Here is an 18,392-nt window from a genome sequence, read left to right on the forward strand (position 1 = left end):
CAAAATACTTTCAGTTTATCTAGCAGCTCATCAGATGGTTATTGGTTCAACAATTCCTCTGATTGATTCTGTGAAGAGTGATTTCTTTCTGATCTATGATATTTGAGTCTACCATTAATAGAAGTTTTAATTAAAGAACTTCCCTGATTTTGAGACATCAAGAGTCTAATGAGAATTGTTTTATCCTAATATATTGGGGGGAAATGATTTGACAGTTTTATGCTCCAGCACTTCACAAACACAAAGCCCATGAGAACTTATACTCAACATGTATAAATGTTTTTAGTAAGCAAACAATAACTTTATATTTAGGCTGCAATGATTAAGCAGAATTATGATGCTACTTGGTAGTTCTCAAGGTAACACAGCAGTGGATAATATAGTTGTACAGAAGCATATGAAATAATTCTCCCACAGGATCATGCAAAAATTGGGGTAACTCTCCTCTTCTGGGTGCTGGTAGTATAGCCTTGCCAGAGATTATTTTTATACTTAAGTGTCATACAGTATTTCCACATACTACCTCTTGTAGTTGAAATGCTCCAGGATAGATCAATCAGATGCTAGGGTTTTTTTAAAAAGTCTTTCTGGAGGAGAGTAGGACAGGAAAGACATCTTTCAAGGTACATATACAAACACATTTAGTTACAAAGATTGTACAGTGTGCCTTAGCATCAATATATTTCTAGAGAATATTTCCAGAAAAAGCATTACTCATTTGTTTTCTCAGGGATGCTGCCTCTCTCCTTGACTGTAAGATGTTTTAGATGAGGAAACACACAATTGGGTGCAACTGCTTACCCCTCTTTTCTGGAAGAATGCATAGCCTCAATGGCCGGGGAAATACTTTCCACAAAGTATTTTGTAGAAGCCCCTTACCAATGACACACCACCGAGTCAAGAGACATTAACTCACCACCACTATTATCAGCAACACCAAAGGGCACATAACTTCTACTATTGCTTGTATGCGGCTGTAGGAAACTCTATCCTGCTCTCTAGTGGGCAATATGACCTGGTAGGGATCACAGAGACCTGGTGGGACTCCTCACATGATTGGAGCGTAGTCATAGATGGCTACACCCTGCACAGAAGAGACCGAGCAGGGAGAAAAGGCGGAGAGGTAGCTGCGAAAGAGTGGTACACCTTGCTGGAGGCTGACATTGGCTCCAAAGATAAGTAGCTTGAAACCCTCTGGGTCAAGCTTTGGGGGGGGAGGCAGGGAAAGAAGGTGAGAGAAACCTAACTGTGGGTATTTACTACAGGCCACCAAACCAAGGGGAGGAGAGCTTGATCTGGAGTTCTCACAAGAACTGACAGAGGCTGCACGTGCAAGGGACTTGGTTGTCATGGGTGACTTCAATTACCTAGATTGGGAGGAATACTCGGTTAGGTCAGATCAGTCATGTAGCTTCTTAACTGTAATCAAGGAGCTCTTTCTGACCCAGGAAGTGCAAGGGCCAACCAGAGGTACTGCTCTCCTAGACTTGGTCTTGGCCAAAGGAGATGATCTGGTGTGTGGCTTGATCATTGAGGGTAGCCTGGGCAACAGCGACCATAAGCTCATCATGTTCACTGTCTGCTGCAAGGTTGACAAATCAACTAGCACGATTGAAGTCCTGGACTTAAAAAATACTGGCTTCAACAGGCTCAGGGCATTAATGATGTGGGACCAGGGATGGAAGGTGAATGGGGTGCACGAAGAGTGGTTGTTCCTCAAGGACATGATCCTCGAAGCACAAAAGAAAGCTGTTCCTGTGAAGTGGAAAGTAGCAGAAGGGCTGGCAAGCCCTCCTGACTCAATAGGGACATTGTGGTCATCTTGAAAAATAAAAAAGAGGCATACACACAGTGGAAGCTAAGGACAGTCCTCAAGGAGGACTATACAACAGTGGTCTGCACTTGTAGGGAAATGATTAGGAAAGCTAAGGAGGCAATTGAGTTTAAGTTAGCAAAGGGAGTCCAGGACAATAAGAAATCATCCTTTAGGTATGTAGAGAGCAGAAGAAAAACAAATTGAAGCATGGGGTCCCTGCTTAACACCTCAGGACAGCTGGTAACAGACACTCAGGAAAAAAAATGAACTCCTGAATGCCCACTTTGGTTCAGTATTTCACCAGACCAAGGGGAAAGACAAGCGAGACAAGAATTACAGGGGGCATGGTAGGAATGATAGCTTTCCCACTGTGGAGGCTAAGCTGGTGCAAAACGAACTAGAAATGCTAGACATTTATAAGTCAACAGGACCAGATGGACTTCACCTGAGAATGCTGGTGGAGCTGGCTGAAGTCATTTCAGAACACCTGGCGAAACTGTTTCAGAAATCGTAGCATGCAGGGGAGATCCCTGAGGATTGGAAGAGGACCAATGTTGTGCCCATCTTCAAGGAGGGGAAGAGGGAACACTGGGGCAACTATAGGCCAATCAGCCTAACCTCCATCCCAGGGAAAATCCTGGAAAAGAATTAAAGAATCTATGTGTGATACGCTTGTTGAGGGTAAGATTCTGAATGACAGCCAACATGGGTTCATCACAGGTAGGTCTTGTCTTACCAATCTCATCTCCTTCTATGATCAGGTCTCTCACCACCTGGACATGGGAGAGAAGGTCACCATTATATACCTAGACTTCCAGAAAGACTACGTAAAGGAAACCAACAGACAACTCTCTGACACCACCTACTACAAAGAACTACAAGAAGATCCTACTCCCCTTTTCACCAAGAAACTCAACGATACCATCAAATCATTTCCATGAGGACTACAAGAAAAACTAAAGACCTTGATCCTCCCACTATCTTACTCAGGGACTTTTTACATGCTCCCACAAACAAGGGAACCCCAGAAGAACTATCATATCCAACCATGGGACCCTAACTAAGGAAATGTCAGGTTTCATTGAATCAACCCTAAAACCGCTTGTCACCCACAGAGCAAGTTTTGTCCAAGACACTACAGACTTTCTATGGAAACTTAAAAACATAGACCACCTTTCCAGCAGCACCCTCCTAGCAACTGTGGACATTACCAGCCTACATACCAACATCCCACACCAGGATGGCATCCAAGCTTGCCTTACATATCTACAGGAAGATATGTAGATTACAACTCAGAATACAAGCCCAAAGATATTACTGACCTTATACACTTCATCCTCACACACAACAATTTCACTTTTAATAACCAACACTTCCTCCAGACGATGGGAACAGCTATGGGCACAAAAATGGCCCCACAGTATGCCAACCTTTTTATGAGCTACTTGGAAGAAGACTTCCTCAAGAACTGCACCATCAAATCCTTGTTATACTTAAGATATATTGATGACATCTTCATCATTTGGACTGAAAACCTACAATCTCTGATTGAGTTCCATCAGAAATTCAACAATCACCATCCCTCCATCCGACTTTCTCTAGAATACTCCAGCACCATCTCTTTTTTTAGATACGATGATCAGTATCCAGAATGACAACATACAGACCACATTATACAAGAAACCCACAGACCAACATACGTATCTGCACAAAACAGGCTATCACCCTAAACACACCAAAAAAGCTGTGATATACAGCCAAGCCCTCAGATACCAACCAATTTGCACTGAAAAGAACACCCAGGATTGCCACCTCACCAATCTTAAAAAGGCTTTCACCCAACAAGGACACTCCTCCAGAGAGGTAGATTGCACATTTGAAAGAGCCACCTGGATACCACAGGAAGAACTGCTGCAGCACAGAAGAAAAACCGCCACAAATCGCACACCGCTGGTTATGATATATCACCCCTCCCTTGAATCTATATGGAAAATCCTGAAACAATTGCAACCCATACTAGAAAAAGACCCTATTCTTAATTAAATCTTCCCAGAGCCACCCATCCTAGCTTTCAAACAAGCACTGAACCTTGCTAACCTCATCACCAGAAGCAAACTTCCTCAGACACAGAACACACCAAATGGATCCAGACCATGCCATGACAAGAAATGCAAAACCTGCTCACACATCTCCACAACCCCCACAATTACTACACCCCACAACAGAGCCATCAGCATTCTCAGATCTTACAGATGCACCTCCAGAAATGTAATGCATCTCATCCAATGCACCAAATGCCCTGATGGAAAATACGTAGGAGAGACCAAACAACAACTGCACGCCAGAATGAACGCACACCGGAAATCTATCAAAGACAGGAATACTCAGTTACCCAGAATACCCAATGGGGGCACATTTCTCACAAGAAAACCACTCTCTCTCCAATCTCTCAGTCTTGATCCTCAAAGGAAACTTACGAAACACTTCCCAGAGACGAGCCTATGAACTCCACTTCAACAACCTCCTGGATACTAAAAATCATGGACAATATAGACATTGGATTTATGATGCATTATAACCTGCCTGACATCTGACTCCTCAGGTACTTCTCTCCACTAGTCATCTCCCTTCTCTCCCCCACACCCACCCTGTCTCTCACACATTGACTCCTCAATCTACATCTTCACTGACTGCCTATCTTGCATGCATACTAGCCTGGCCTCTGGCTTTACTTTTCATTCCATCCAGGAAGAGCACACGCCAACTGCTGAAACTTCCTTAGCCTGATGAAGGGTTTTTGAACCTGAAAGCTTGCTTAAAAATTGTTTTCTAACTATTTAAGTTGGTCTAATAAAAAATATCAGATTCACCCAAAGAACCTTGTCTGCCTATGTCCTTAGACCAACACAGCTACAACCTACACCCCTGTAGACTTCCAAAAGGCTTTTCATCTAGTATCTCACAATATCCTTGTGGAAAAATTGGAAGACTGTGGGCTTAACTGCTTAGCAGTTCAGCAGGTGGAAAACTGGCCGCAGGGTAGGATCCAGAGAGTTCTCATGAACAGATCTGTCGTCCTGGTGAGAAGAGTCCAGTGGTGTCCCTCAGGGGTCCATGCTTGGACCGGTGCTTTTCAACATCTTTATCAATGATTTGGATGTGGGGGTGAAAAGCTTGCTGGCCGAGTTTGCGGACAACACCAAGTTATGAGGGAGCATGGTCATGCCAGAAGATAGGCTGCAGATACAGGTGGACCTGGACAGGCTGGAGAGTTGGGTAAACCAGAACCAGATGAAGTTCAACACTCAGAAGTGTAAGGTGCTCCATCTCGGGGCAAAAAATCCCCAACATACCTACGAGCTCAGTGGCAACAATTTGACTTGCACCACGGCTGAAAGGGACCTAGGGGTAGTGATCAACCATTGCATTAATGTGAGTTGGCAGTGCGATGCTGTGGCCAGCAGGGCAAACAACACGCTGGCATGCATTAACCATTGCATCTCATCCAAACCTAAGGATGTGATACTCCCACTGTACTCCGCACTGGTGAGACTGCAGCTGGAGTAGTGTGTCCAGTTCTGGGCGCCGCACTTCAACAAGGATGTGGAAAAACTTGAGAGGCTCCAGAAAAGAGCCCCCCGTATGATCAGGGACTTGAAAGACAAGCCATATGAGGAGAGGATGAGGGACTTGGGCCTCTTCAGCCTACAGAAGATAAGGCTTCACCCTACAGAGAGGGGACTTGGTAGTGGCTTACTGCTACATCAGGGGAGTACATCAAGAACCCAGTGATCAGCTATTCACTTGGGCACCCCTAGGTAAGACCAAGAGCAATGGATACTACAAACTTCTGGAAGGCCACTTCAGGCTCAATTTCAGGAAAAACTCCTTCACAGTCAGGGTGTCCAGATGGTGGAATAAACTCCCTCCAGTGGTGGTGCAGTCATCTACCCCACAAATCTTCAAAAGGAGACTGGACAGTCATCTCACTGGGGTCCCTTGATCTACAAGGTCTCTTCCAGCCCCTAACAATCTATGAATCTATGTGCTGGAGAAGATGGAAACATGATGGACCAGGAAGGACTAGGATTAGTGGAACTGTGGGAAAGAATATGGGACTGAAGATTTTTTGGTGGAAGAAGAGTATAGAATTGTTATAATTTCTTTTATTTGTATTAAGTAACACTTAGAAGCTCTTATCACGAACCAGGTTCTCCAGCACCCCATGTGTGAAATGCTATATAAACACAGAACAAAATGACAGTTTTTGCTTCGAACAGTATACAGGATAAGAAAAGACATCATATGGTACAAACAGACAGGGGAGTATAAGGAGACAGTACTGGTTGGCATTCTAGGCAACAATCTTGGCCAAAATAGTTACCTTCAACAAGTGGTTGAATGGAATTATTTTGGTAATTACTAAATGGTTTGATTTACCTTTCTAAAAATATTCTATAGTCATGGATCTATGTCTCATTCATAATATGCATCTCAAATGAGACTATTTATGTATAGGCCAAGGTCCATATCTTATCTATGGCTACAGTATGCCACTTTTAAATTGCCATGCTTCATTGCTGACTCAAGTGACAAACTGTTTTGCATAATCAGAGATTTCCAGAGACTGATGTTATAAAACTATCAATATTTGATTGCAAAGCATACCTCATGTCCTGTCAAAACTGTACAAAAGAACAAAATGGACTATCAACCATCCACAAAAAGGCCCAAGCTTCTTTATGTGAAATCAAACAACACTCCTGACTAACATTCAATAAAAAGCAGGCTTTCCTATGTGTACATTCAGCTTTGACTTGGCAGCAAATGTATACCACTGTGCTGATGAGAGACTAATGGATGATAATGCCACAAGACAAGAAAACAAAGCCAGGAACAGAGTCGTCCTGGAATATTTACACTATTATTGTTCAGTATATATGCCTTTGAATACATCATCACTGGGGAATCTCAGTTCAGCATTAACCCCATTAGGTACTAATATTATTTTTTCTTTTCTCTATAAGAAGATACTGTTCACCTTCTCCACCATGTACTGACATTTGATTACAAGTAGCTGTATGAATGCTAAGAATGGTATTCACATTAAGGGATTATGTTACCTTGATTCAGAAATTTAAAGACTGTTGTTTCTATGATTTTTTAGCACTGCTATTAAGTTTTTATTCCTAAAAATATCTCTCTTGGCAACTGATTGGCAGTATTTTTTCCTTCTCAAAGTACTTACAAGTGGTATTTCTCTTCTGTAGAAATTCACTTTCTAAATAGATAGTTTGTTGCTTATAATATACTTACAAGAACACAAGGATACAATGAAAGTGTAGAACATTTAAATGCTAGTAAATGTTGAGTTCCTGTTAGTCTTCATAGCCCCAAATACCATATATCAGGTTTACCATAAACATATATACTTTCACACTGAGAAGTAAAAGACATCTGATTATGATGAAAGAGTTTCAAGAAAGGAGTCTCATTCAAGTTTAAATGATAAAAATTTTTTTCCTATAAAATGTACATGCTATACATAACTGATATGATTCTCAAAACTAGAATTGTCCCACTGGTAGCATAATCAACTCAGCATGGGACTTTGTCCCCTTCTACCAGTGGCCGAGTCCGTAAGTATTTGTCTCATGCCTTGAGTTCCATTTCTTAAAGCATGTGCTCTCCTAACCTAGCTCTAACAGGGTCCTGACCATAGATTCGTGTAAGAAGGGACAATCATCTAAGCCTGTAAATGTTACCAAATTCAGTCTTTGAAGTAGGCTCGATAGTGATTCCAAGATACGGTGAGAGTACTTCTCTTCCTTACCAACTACGCACAACTTTGTTTCTTGGATCAGAGAGACAGCTGCAGATTTGACCTTTTGATCAGTTTAAATGTATTCTTTTTTTCCATTGTTTCAAGTACAGATGGTGAGCTTATGAAAGGGAAACCAACGTGAGGCTTGCTGGGAATAGGAAAGCCTCAGTCTTAAAGTCTGGATCCTGTTATAATTGCTATACAAAGAAAATGGGGCAAAGACCATAAAAGCTCAAATTCTACAAGCCAGGTAGCTAAGCATCTTCTTCCTTCTTGCCCCTCTATATTTCTTTGTTAACTCCTAAACACAAACAATAAACTAAAACTAAATGAATGTAACATGCTGATGTAACACAAAGTTAAACATCACAAAAAGACATAACCCTTTAGATCAAAAGTTCTTCACAGACAGAATATTATAGCCTGTAATTAGTAGGGAGGTGAATGGTTAAACAATTAATCATTTAACCGCTAAGCCCAGTGATAACCAATTATAACTTACCAGTTTAATGTTTAGCAAGGGGCAGGGCACAATCCAGCAGGGAGGAGAAGGAAGGGAAGCTGCTTAGTGCCCCAGTAGGATCTGGAAGGGGGCAGAACAGACAGGAGGAGCGAGGGGTGTGGAGAGGGGGGGGACTAGTACCTATAGCTAGGCTCCACAGACCTCAGTGCAGTCTCTTGCAGCTTCCCTGCTGCCTGCTGCGAGCAGCCTGGGCTCAGGCCTCCTGGCTGGATACACAACAGCTGCAGAGCCAGGCAGAGGTAAAGGGATACAGCTCAGCCTCACAGTGCCCCGTTCACCCTCCCGATCTGTGCCCAGAACCAGAGAGAACACATCTACCTGCCCAGCTCATCATGATGTGTGGGCATAAGCAGCCAGGGCTCAGGAAGCTGCTGACTCCCTGCTGTACTTCAGGAGGCTGGAAGCACCCTGCTGGTGCTGGGTCGAGCAGAGGCACCCCAGAGGGTGGGCTGAAGCAGCCTCACGTGGGCCAAGCCGGGGGTAGCTATACCAACTAATCATTTATCTGTTGTAATTACAGCAGATTAAACAGAATTTTTTTAAATGAGTGTTTACATCCCTACAAGCTAGGGAGGGGTTTAATGAGAGCCTAAAAAAAAAATAATTTGCTGAGGGTGCTCACCCTTTATCAAAACCTTGTTTGAAAATAGTTTAGGATTATAATGCAGTTCTTTGATACGACAAAATGGAAGATAAACTTCTGGAGTTTAAAGTTATGTCTAACACCTTTTACAAGCTAGATCAGGGCTGTTCAGCTTCCAGCTGGTGGACACTAGTGGGGTCCACACCAGAGTGAGCCGTAGGTCCCCAGATTTCACACACTGTGGATGTCCCCACCCTCTACAGCTGTACCGAGCACCGGTAACTTCCCCCCAACACAACCCATCTGGTGCACCGTGCACCTCCACCACTACACTGTGTGCCTATGACCCTCCCTCCTGCTGCACGGTGTGCCTGCAACCCCCCTACACTGCCCCCCACAAAGGCACCCCCTCCAATGCAAAGTGTACCTGCAATCCCACCCTCTGCATTGCACATTGGTGCCCCACCACTACATTGTGTGCTGCAATTCCCCAGACCCTACATACCAGGGCCACCCTCAGCATCCTGTGCTGTCACACAGCCCCACTATCTAGGCCAGAGGCACGAAGCAGCTCCAGAGGAGGAAGAGACAGCTCAGAGACTGAGCGGGCCTACACACGAGCATGTCGGAGCAGACTCAATTAATCGAGTCCACTGGAGAGTGGCAATTGCCGTGCTCCAGCAGACTCCAGTGTCTCATATATCAATGCCCCTGTGCTTAAAAATGGTGGTGGGGGCACTTTAACTAAAGTGCCTCTATCATATTTAAGCATGGGCTCTTGAAGCCACTCTAATTAAGGCTCCCCCCCCACCTCATGTGTATAAATGCCATCAGGCCACTATTGCAGCCACTCCCCACATCACTGCAGCTGGACAGGACCCTGGGGGGCCACAGTTTAACTCCTCACGAGCTGCACGTGGTCCACAGACTGCCAGTTGGACAGTTCTGAGCTAGGTTAAGACAGCAAATGCTTTAAAAGAATGAAACAAGGCAGAAGACAAAATAGGATTATTCACTTTACGTAGTTTGATATATCTGAAAACCATGGTCTTTTCATACATTTAATTGTCCTTAATAGAAGAGAGGATTTTCAGAAGCAACCAGCTAAAAGCAAATCATCTTTGGCAGCAATATCCCCATACTCCTGCATTCACAAATAATCACTTCTAAGTCTTACGGAAGGCACTATTTTGTTATTTTCTATCTTGGGTAGTGTGGTCGGGAAAATCACTGACAGACCTCTGTGCCATACAGTACTTTATATCATGGTAATTTCCTCTGTGTTTTAGATAGTCTCTATGTTTTTAATGAAAAATCTCAACAGATACCATTATGTATGCAATCTTAACTTGGTGGATAGGCCAAGTCTGGAAGGGGCCTTATTAATTCAAACTAATTTTTGCGCTCCAGGAGAATTTCTGGGAGGCTTTCCCTTGAGGGAAAAAAGAAAAAAGTTAGGAAAGCTTATTTTCCTTACAAGCTAAAACACCAATTTACTGTTTCCTCTTGTTTATGCAGCTCATCCTAGGTATGTAGTAACTACTCTTAGGACTTCTGCTGAATTTGCTTTATTTTTACAGGCTTATAGTATTGGTCCATCATTTGCAGGCATATTTCTCTATAATTACTGTTAGCCATATTCAGCTGAATAACCCTTTACATCTAAATTGCAATCTGTGTAGTCTTTCATTTAAATGTTAAATATAAAAAAATACAGAACACAACAATGATTTATGTACTACATTAGAGAAAAGCTATGCTAGAAAATGATTGATAGGTACATAAATGAGCTTAAACAGGAGAAAAAAATGTTTCATGTTGTTATATAAAAACTTTTAAAATAAGATCAAAGTATTTTATATTAACTTGCAAGGGATTTTTTTATCAGTCACAGACTGTAACATTTTAATAAAGAAGCTTTAGTTAAAAATCTATTACTCTGTAATCTGCTTAACTCGCTCCTGAGAGAAAATGAAGCCCACACAAAATTCTAAACACAACATGATAAATAAGAAACAGTACTCCTTTGTGTTTTAAAGTCAGATCATTTGAAAATAAAAAATGGAAATGGTTAAAGGAACATTAATGTTTCTAAACCAGAAGGTAAGCAGCAAAAATCATTTGGGCTAGCAAACTCTGAAGAGTGTATTTTTTATTCAAGAGCGTATCTCAAAATGAGAAAAATCAAATTCAGTTTAAGAGTGTTTAATAAGGAAAGAATCCATCTGAGTAACCACTTTTGTCCAGAACTTCCTCAGCCATGGATGTTGAAGAATAATAGAATCAATTCCACATCTACTGCTTGCAATTTTGGAGTGGCAAATTCCAGCCTCACTTTCCTAGACTCTTACTTCTGTGTAATAGGAAAAGAGTTCTGGTCCATTAACTCGCCCACTCTCTCCTGGAGGAAATTAACCAGCTCGGCCAATACAAAAACATGAGTTTCATCCAGGTCTTGTATGATGAACTTCTTTCCCAGGGCATTTGACTCATCTAAGTACAGCAGGAACTGCTTCATGGCTGGGTCACTGCAGAGACAAACATGCATTGAAATCCACCTAACTATCAAATGACACAGCAGAGTAACACATGAAGGTGAAAGCTTTACCATGCACAGAGATATTGCTTTTGTGCTGCCATAAAAATCCACCTCCACGGGGGATTCCCAGAGTATGCATGCACAAGGGGGGTAAGGCAGGGAGGGGGCAGCATGGGGGTTTCCCCCTTTGCAGACAAATGTCACAGATCAGGCCACAGCAACCAGAGCCATTGTCAGGCTCTGACAAGGTCTGTTTCTTTTTTTTGTAGCCTAAGAGTGCCAGAATTTTGATGCTGCTCAGAAAGCAATGTCTGTTCTTAGGGCTGCTTGTTATCTCCACCCATCACCACCAAAGGCTTTTCTAAAGAGTTGTTCTGATGGAACAGTGCTGTGTTTGCAACACTTTACGAAGGAAGCTAAGAACAACTTGAAAGACACAAGAGAAATAAAAGCTGGGTGCCTGACCTGAAAACAACAAGCCACTACACATTGCTGTTATAAAATGACAGTTTTATTAAAACACAAACAATGCAGTTTAAGCTTAAATTTGTTTATTTTCATGACTGTTGTGTATTAACAGGCTCAGTTTACATATTCCTTTTCTGGGCTACTCAAAACCAGGAAAAAACATATTTGACTAAAATTAGCGTAGCATAGCAGAAAAGGATTATTGAATATGAAGCAAAAAATGGGGCTTAAGAGCTTTTCTGGAAGTATCCCTTTATTTAATAATTTGAGTTTACTTTCCCAAGCTTCAATCTACATTTTTATTAGTGTTTGGAAGAATAAATGTTCAACATGTTATTTGGCAACCCCATTTTTGTCTAAGGTGGCAGCCTGCAGGTTTTATTTAAAAGCTAGCAGTAAAATGTTGGAAGAAACAAACAACATTTAATGAGCTGATGTTAATACAACATATAATAAGAAAAGCCATACTTACAAGATTGCGTGATACAAAGTAACAAAATGAAAAAAATTATAAGCAGTAAGCACTGTGTTCCATGAATATTTTTAGCAGTCTAAACTTCACACCATTCTAATGCTTTTACAAACATAGGAAAAGCACTGTTCAGTGACAGGCAGTTTCAAGAGTCTCTCTCACATTCTGGCAACTGGAACATCCTCAGGCCAGAGACATTGTTGGAAGTGTATGTATTAGAATGAAGTGGTTCAGAATCTTTTAACAGAAATATTTTCAATGTTAGTATTCGACTGAACAGGGTATGTCATATTTATAGAGTTCCTTGAGATATTATTGTTATCTACATGGCCCACTACTAAAAAGCTTAAGAATAAAAACTCCACACATTTGGGTGAAACATGGACCACAAAATGGAGGTAATTCTTTTAGACAGTGTAGAAATCATTTTAGATATTGGCCTCAAACATGTAGAAGCGTGACCTGGGTGAGGAAATAAGTTTGCAGGGTACAGAGAGAAAAGTGAAAAAACTTGTAAGCTAGAGCTTCTCTAAACAGGTTACACATAATTTGCCTTGACAAGTCTGGAGAGAAAATTAAAAGATGACATAAAAAAAGAGTGGAAAATTGAACATGATAAGCATGTGCATCTTAATTTACTATTCATCATTCTTCCACACCCAGCTGTCCTGCTTCTGAATCTTATCCAACTACAGGTTACTGACCCAAACTGATAGCACCAGGATGTTAGCATTTGCTTGCTGGTTAGTGGTTTGCGTGAAATTAATTAGCAAGTCTCAGGCCAGTTCCCATGACATAGATGTCAACACTACAAAAATCATCACAACTGGCATTAATTGGAGCATCATTTCAGTCTCAGCAGAAAGGCTTTGTTCACCTAGTTGTTGAAGACTTCAGTATATTCCAGTACTCAGTGCAGTCCCACAAAATGGGGCTTAGCATATGCATTAGAAGGGTGGAGAATCTTTCACTGCAATGTTTTCTAATGTATTTATTGCAGTATTATACAGTGAAAAATTCCAACCTTGGTTGTTTATTTCAACTGACAACTTCAGTCTCCATCTGGCACCTTTTATCAACTCTAAAAATTAATGCATGTGTGGGGAGAGGTGTATTTTCAACAGAACACAATACTTAGCATGCTCCCAAAAGTGCAAGTACTGGAAAGAGGGAACTGGTTTTAAAAAAGTATTCAGGAGTAATACTCCATACACTCATCCGAGAGAGGTGTGAGGTACTGGAAGCCTGGAAATGAGCATGTCGTGGGGTGGAGTACAGACCAATGTTACTCTCAACTGCAATGCTACTCTCAGTTCTAAGAGCACAGATGGAATCATACTAATATTAAGTTGACCCTGGAACAAAAGTGAGACTAAGGTAACTAGCAAATGTAAAGTGTCTCCCTTTTATCTGGGACTTTGAAAATTCTTGTCAAATCCTGTCAGTTGAGACTAAATATTTTGGCATAAATTATCATAATAGCTCGATATGACTTAATTATATGTGTCAGAAACTTCCACTTTCTCCCTCTGACATTTGCCTTATTTTTTACAAAAACTAGAACAGACTCTGCTTGACTTGCTTGAAAGCAAAAATAACTATACTATAGGGAGCATCATTGTATGTACATTGAAAGATCCTCCTCTACTAGATCTTCCAAACACCCACCCACATTTCTTTCCTTTCATTTTGCCCTTCCTATTTGTTTCTACTGCTCAGGCTTTTTTTACTCCTGAGGAAAATGATCAGTGGAGAGAACTGAAGCAAAGCTAATGATTTTATGCAAAACAAAAACAATGCTAAATGTCACCAAAAACTGTTAAAGTAAGAGCACAGCAATGACTGGAATAATTACATGAACTGGCCTAAAGGTATTCTTTAACATAGCATAGTAGGTTCGATGGTAGTTAAAGTATAAGCAAAGATTCTTCACACACGGCTACCCCAATTCTGATTACCATATTTAATTTAACAAAATATTACTATTTTTTCTCCCAAAGGCAGCATTTGGGCCAACTCTACACTTTTCTGGCTGATCTGCCAGAAAATCTTGGAGTGCACCAATACCCAAAGCACCTCTGCAGTAGTAAACCCCCACAGTTCCGTTGAGTGGATGAAGGACTCTGCCAGTGCCCAGCAGGAAATTTATGTAGAATCTCCTGTGCCTTTTTCTAAGGTCCCTTCAGCAACTGGTACCTTCCCAGAGTGCACCTTGCATTCTGTCAGGACAGCAGCTGAACCAAGCCATGTCGAGCCACCAAAAGTGCATGGATGGGCGCACACATACTGGTGGGCTGGGAGTGCAGGCAACTGTCTGATGATCAAGATTTGTAAAGAAGACAAGGCCTTCCCTGACTCAGAATCACAGCTAAATTGAGTGACCATCAAAGTGGTCACTTACAGTTCCGCTCAAGAGACTGCAAATTCTGGAAGTCTAAATCCACAAGAAGACCATGTCTATTTTAAATGATCCCAAGACAAATGTTTAAATGTGCTGTGGCCACTTCATACCTCATCGCTGTGGACTTGAGTCACAAAACCCTGGGGGCTCAGAATGGACCACACTAGAACGCTTCTGATTCTTGTGGCTGTTTCAGGCTGTTCTAGCAGAACACATGATAAAACATATGCCTGGCCACCACCAGGCTCATACAAGCTGATACCACAAAAATCTTGATTTGAGCTCAATGAATTTTGAGGACTTGAACCTTAATCACTAATTTAAGGGGAACTGTTTAGATTATGTGCAGCATACTGGCTGTTTACAAGCAACAATGTATTGTTTGCATACTAATTAAACCCATTTTTCTAGATTACAAGCTACAGTTAAAATTGCATACCACTATGGCTCGAGAAAGATGTCTACCTGGGGAAAGGAGGAGGGGAAGAAAAGAAGAAAGGGTAAACAAAGAGCACATATGGCCCGCAGACCCAGTGAACAGAATGTATCACCTAGATACAATCAATAAGACAACCAATCACCTCTAGTCTGTATTGTTATTTGCAAAGGGCATCGAGAACAAAAACAGAAAATAAGCAAGTGTAAGGAGAAGGCAAAGAGATGGAAAAGCAATGAAAACACTCTTGTGTAACATATGCTTTTCTTTCTCCGTCCCATGATTTTATATTTTCTTGCGTCTGCTTGTTATTCCACATCTTAATTATGATGGCATCCCTGGAGCAGGAACTGAAGTGTCCATGGGTTCTGAAATATTTTAAACTTTAGTGTTATTTCTACTAATAATAAAAGAAAAATAAGTACACCTGACAACTAACCATTCTATAAGAACGCCTTTCAGGACATTCACCATCTTCTCACCACTTTACAAAGGCCAGAAGGGGCAGGCGATGAAGGCAGGTCTGGCTCTGGAATCTGTGTGATATTGGTGAAAACCTAAACAGACCAAACCAAAAAAGTCAGGCTATAACATTTTCCAAAGGAATATCATGGAAAAAATACACCTTGAGCAGCTGTCTTTCACCCTCTCCCCACCTCCTCTCCTACCTTCTCAGTTGCAGATGGAAAACAGAGCAGAGAGCTAGGCAGTGTCTGTTGGCTTAGATATAGTATTTAAAGGTTTGTTTTTTGGGAATTGGCTTACAGGTATATTAGAAAGGTTCAAGATAGGCAGCAGGGGTTAACTGATTTCTAAGAATCTGGGTCACACAGCCTTGCAAGTAGACAGGCTGTCTAACACAACAAGGCCAACAAGAACCCATAGTTTGGAAAACAATCTGGGAACAGAGGGAGCATGTACTACACTTCCCATAACACAAGCTAAAGAGGCACCAGCTAACAATGCCCCAGAGCAGGGAAGCCTGGGTCCCAGTTTTGGGGAAACAAACCAAATTAGGAGAAGGCCCAGAAAGCTACGTGGATGTGTGACCACAGAGAGAGACCAGTCAGTGATACCCATGGATGAAGAGTCATCAGGAGGAAAGGAGAATATAAAAGCAGAGACTTGAGAGTAACAAAGGGTTTCCTTCCTGTCCTACCCCAGGTCCTTCCTCCCTGTCTCCCAGGAAGGGTCACCCAGGCCACCATGGACAGAGGGCACACCACCAGCCCGTCTCATCCACCCCACTAAAGGTGGGGCATAGGCCTCAGCATCCCACCTCCAGACTGCTGACATAGGACACCTAAGAGAGAGCATCAGAATGGAGGCTGCGTCTTGGCTATATGTACTTTGATGAAAGCACTAAGATTAGGCAGATGTATAGAATTCCTTGAATGCTGTATTGGTCCTTTTCCATTATCACTGTGTATCAATAAATTTTCTTATTATTGAAAGGTTGTGGTTGGTCTTAGGGTGCTCACCCCCTCTCCCCCGACCAAGGCCTCTGGGTCTTAAATTCAAAGCCAACAGTGTCACAGAGTACATGGTGTTCTGGGAATAACAGTTCTTCAGACTGGCAGTGGAGTTTGCTGCTCCCAGGAGAAACTTTCAGACCATTTTTTGCCTCCAAAGCCTATGTCCAGAGAGCAAGAAAGAAGGCTGAATTTGTCAGAAAAAAATGGAGATCAGCTCTACAAAACTATGATTCCCATTTCCAGCACTAGCAATGTATATCAGAGGCCGGAAATGAGGCCGGAAGCTGGCAGGCAGCAGAGACGGAGGCAAACAGTCCTTGTGGGCACAGGTGCCCTGCTTGTCCACTCCACGTTACACTACCGACTTCTTTACTGACCAAAGTGGGCATTCAGAGTTTGCACTGGCACATGCCCAGGCCATCCTGTGATGAACCATATACACAAAAAGCAAGCAAAGACCTAACTTAATTAAATCTAGCTCACACTGTTGGCTGAGAACTGCCAGGATCAAAAAAGGGCTGGAGCCTTACTGGAGCCACAATGATGCTCAGTAAACATGGAAAAAACCGTGGTGATGGCAGTTTTTGGTGACCACTTTTAGTACCCCAACAGGGCAGGTGGGAGAGATATGGCACAAGCTTTAGGGTACAAATGACACCCATCACTAGAAGCTAAATAAGCGTGTGCATGCATGTAGGTCTGCCTGTGAATAGATACATATGTACATGTGTGTATTTATCTGTGGATGTATACATACATGGTGCATCTATGTGAATATACACATGCATGCATGCATGCACCTGTGTTTCTGGATATACACACGCACGTGTATGCAGAGACGACTTGAGCAGGGTACAGGGCCCTGCCCCCAGACGCCAGGAAGCCAACAGAGGATTTGGCGGTGGGGGAGGGGGCATGGGGCCATGACGGGACGTGAAGCCGGTGACAGTGTGGAATCAGCATGGCCACTCCGCCCAGGTCCCCCAAAGCACAGGGCCTGGGGCAGTTGCCCCGATTCGCTCCCCACTAGGGACGGCCCTGCGCGTGCGTGTGCCTGTCTATACACAAGGATATACATCTGTATGTGTGCACGTATCTATCTATACACATGCAAGGCCATCCCTAGGGGGAGCAAATCGGGGCAACCACCCTGGGCCCTGCAGAGCCGGGAGGAGCAGCCACAGCAACTCCTCGCTGCCCCTGGCTTCATGTCTGGCCACTTGGCACCCCCTCCCCCAGAATCTGCCACCAGTTTTCTTGCATCCAGGGCCAGGGCCCTGCCCAGGCTGATTTGCCCTGGGTCCTGCACCCTGCTCAATCATCTCTGTACACATGCATATACAAATGCACACATGCGTGTGTCTATACATGTGCTTTGACATGTATGGGCACACACCAGCCTGTACATACAGCTACATTCATGTCTGTGTGCACACGTGTCCATCTACACACGGCTGCAGATATGCATGTGCGAGTGCACCTGTCTAGACATGAGGATACGCAGCAGTGTGCATGCACGTGCCTGCATTTGGCTTGAGCGCGTGTCTATGTATGGGGCTGTACACACGTGTGTACTGAAACCCCTGTGTCGCCAAGGGGACTAGGCCCCAGCCGGAACCAGGCTCCTCCGCGCCTGAGGAGAAGCAGGACTGGCACCACCCCCCTCCCTTCGCGCCCACCACGTGACGAGTGGCGGTTGCGGAGCCTGGCTCTGCCCTTCCCCCGCCTACCGGCCGTTGGTTCCCCTAACGACAACAGAACCCCGGCCGCCGCCTCCGCCGCTCGGCTCCCACATAGAAAGCAAATTCTCCCTGCGACCCACGCGCATGCGTAACCTCAACTCCTCCCCCACTCA

At 43.1% G+C, this 18,392-nt stretch overlaps 1 protein-coding gene across 1 annotated transcript; it reads right to left on the minus strand.

The window, feature by feature from the left end:
- Positions 1-9,739: 9,739 nt before the first annotated feature.
- GTF2H5 (general transcription factor IIH subunit 5) lies at positions 9,740-18,366 on the minus strand. Its single transcript, XM_019527183.1, has 3 exons — positions 18,268-18,366; positions 15,502-15,619; positions 9,740-11,274 (listed from the first exon to the last, which is right to left on the minus strand). The coding sequence occupies exons 2-3, from the start codon at positions 15,534-15,536 to the stop codon at positions 11,094-11,096; spliced, it is 216 nt and encodes a 71-aa protein (XP_019382728.1). The 5' UTR covers positions 15,537-15,619; positions 18,268-18,366; the 3' UTR covers positions 9,740-11,093.
- Positions 18,367-18,392: the final 26 nt, after the last annotated feature.

Source organism: Gavialis gangeticus, unplaced genomic scaffold (genome assembly GCF_001723915.1).
Source record: "Gavialis gangeticus isolate Ggan-Ray unplaced genomic scaffold, GavGan_comp1, whole genome shotgun sequence".
NCBI lineage: Eukaryota > Metazoa > Chordata > Crocodylia > Gavialidae > Gavialis > Gavialis gangeticus.

Excerpts from the sequence above, each read along its gene's own strand:
- GTF2H5 (XM_019527183.1), bottom strand. The coding sequence starts at position 15,536 with ATGGTGAATGTCCTGAAAGGCGTTCTTATAGAATG. Across the intron at positions 11,275-15,501 it reads AAAGGCGTTCTTATAGAATG|TGACCCAGCCATGAAGCAGT; the intron begins GTTAGTTGTCAG and ends TTGTCTCTGCAG.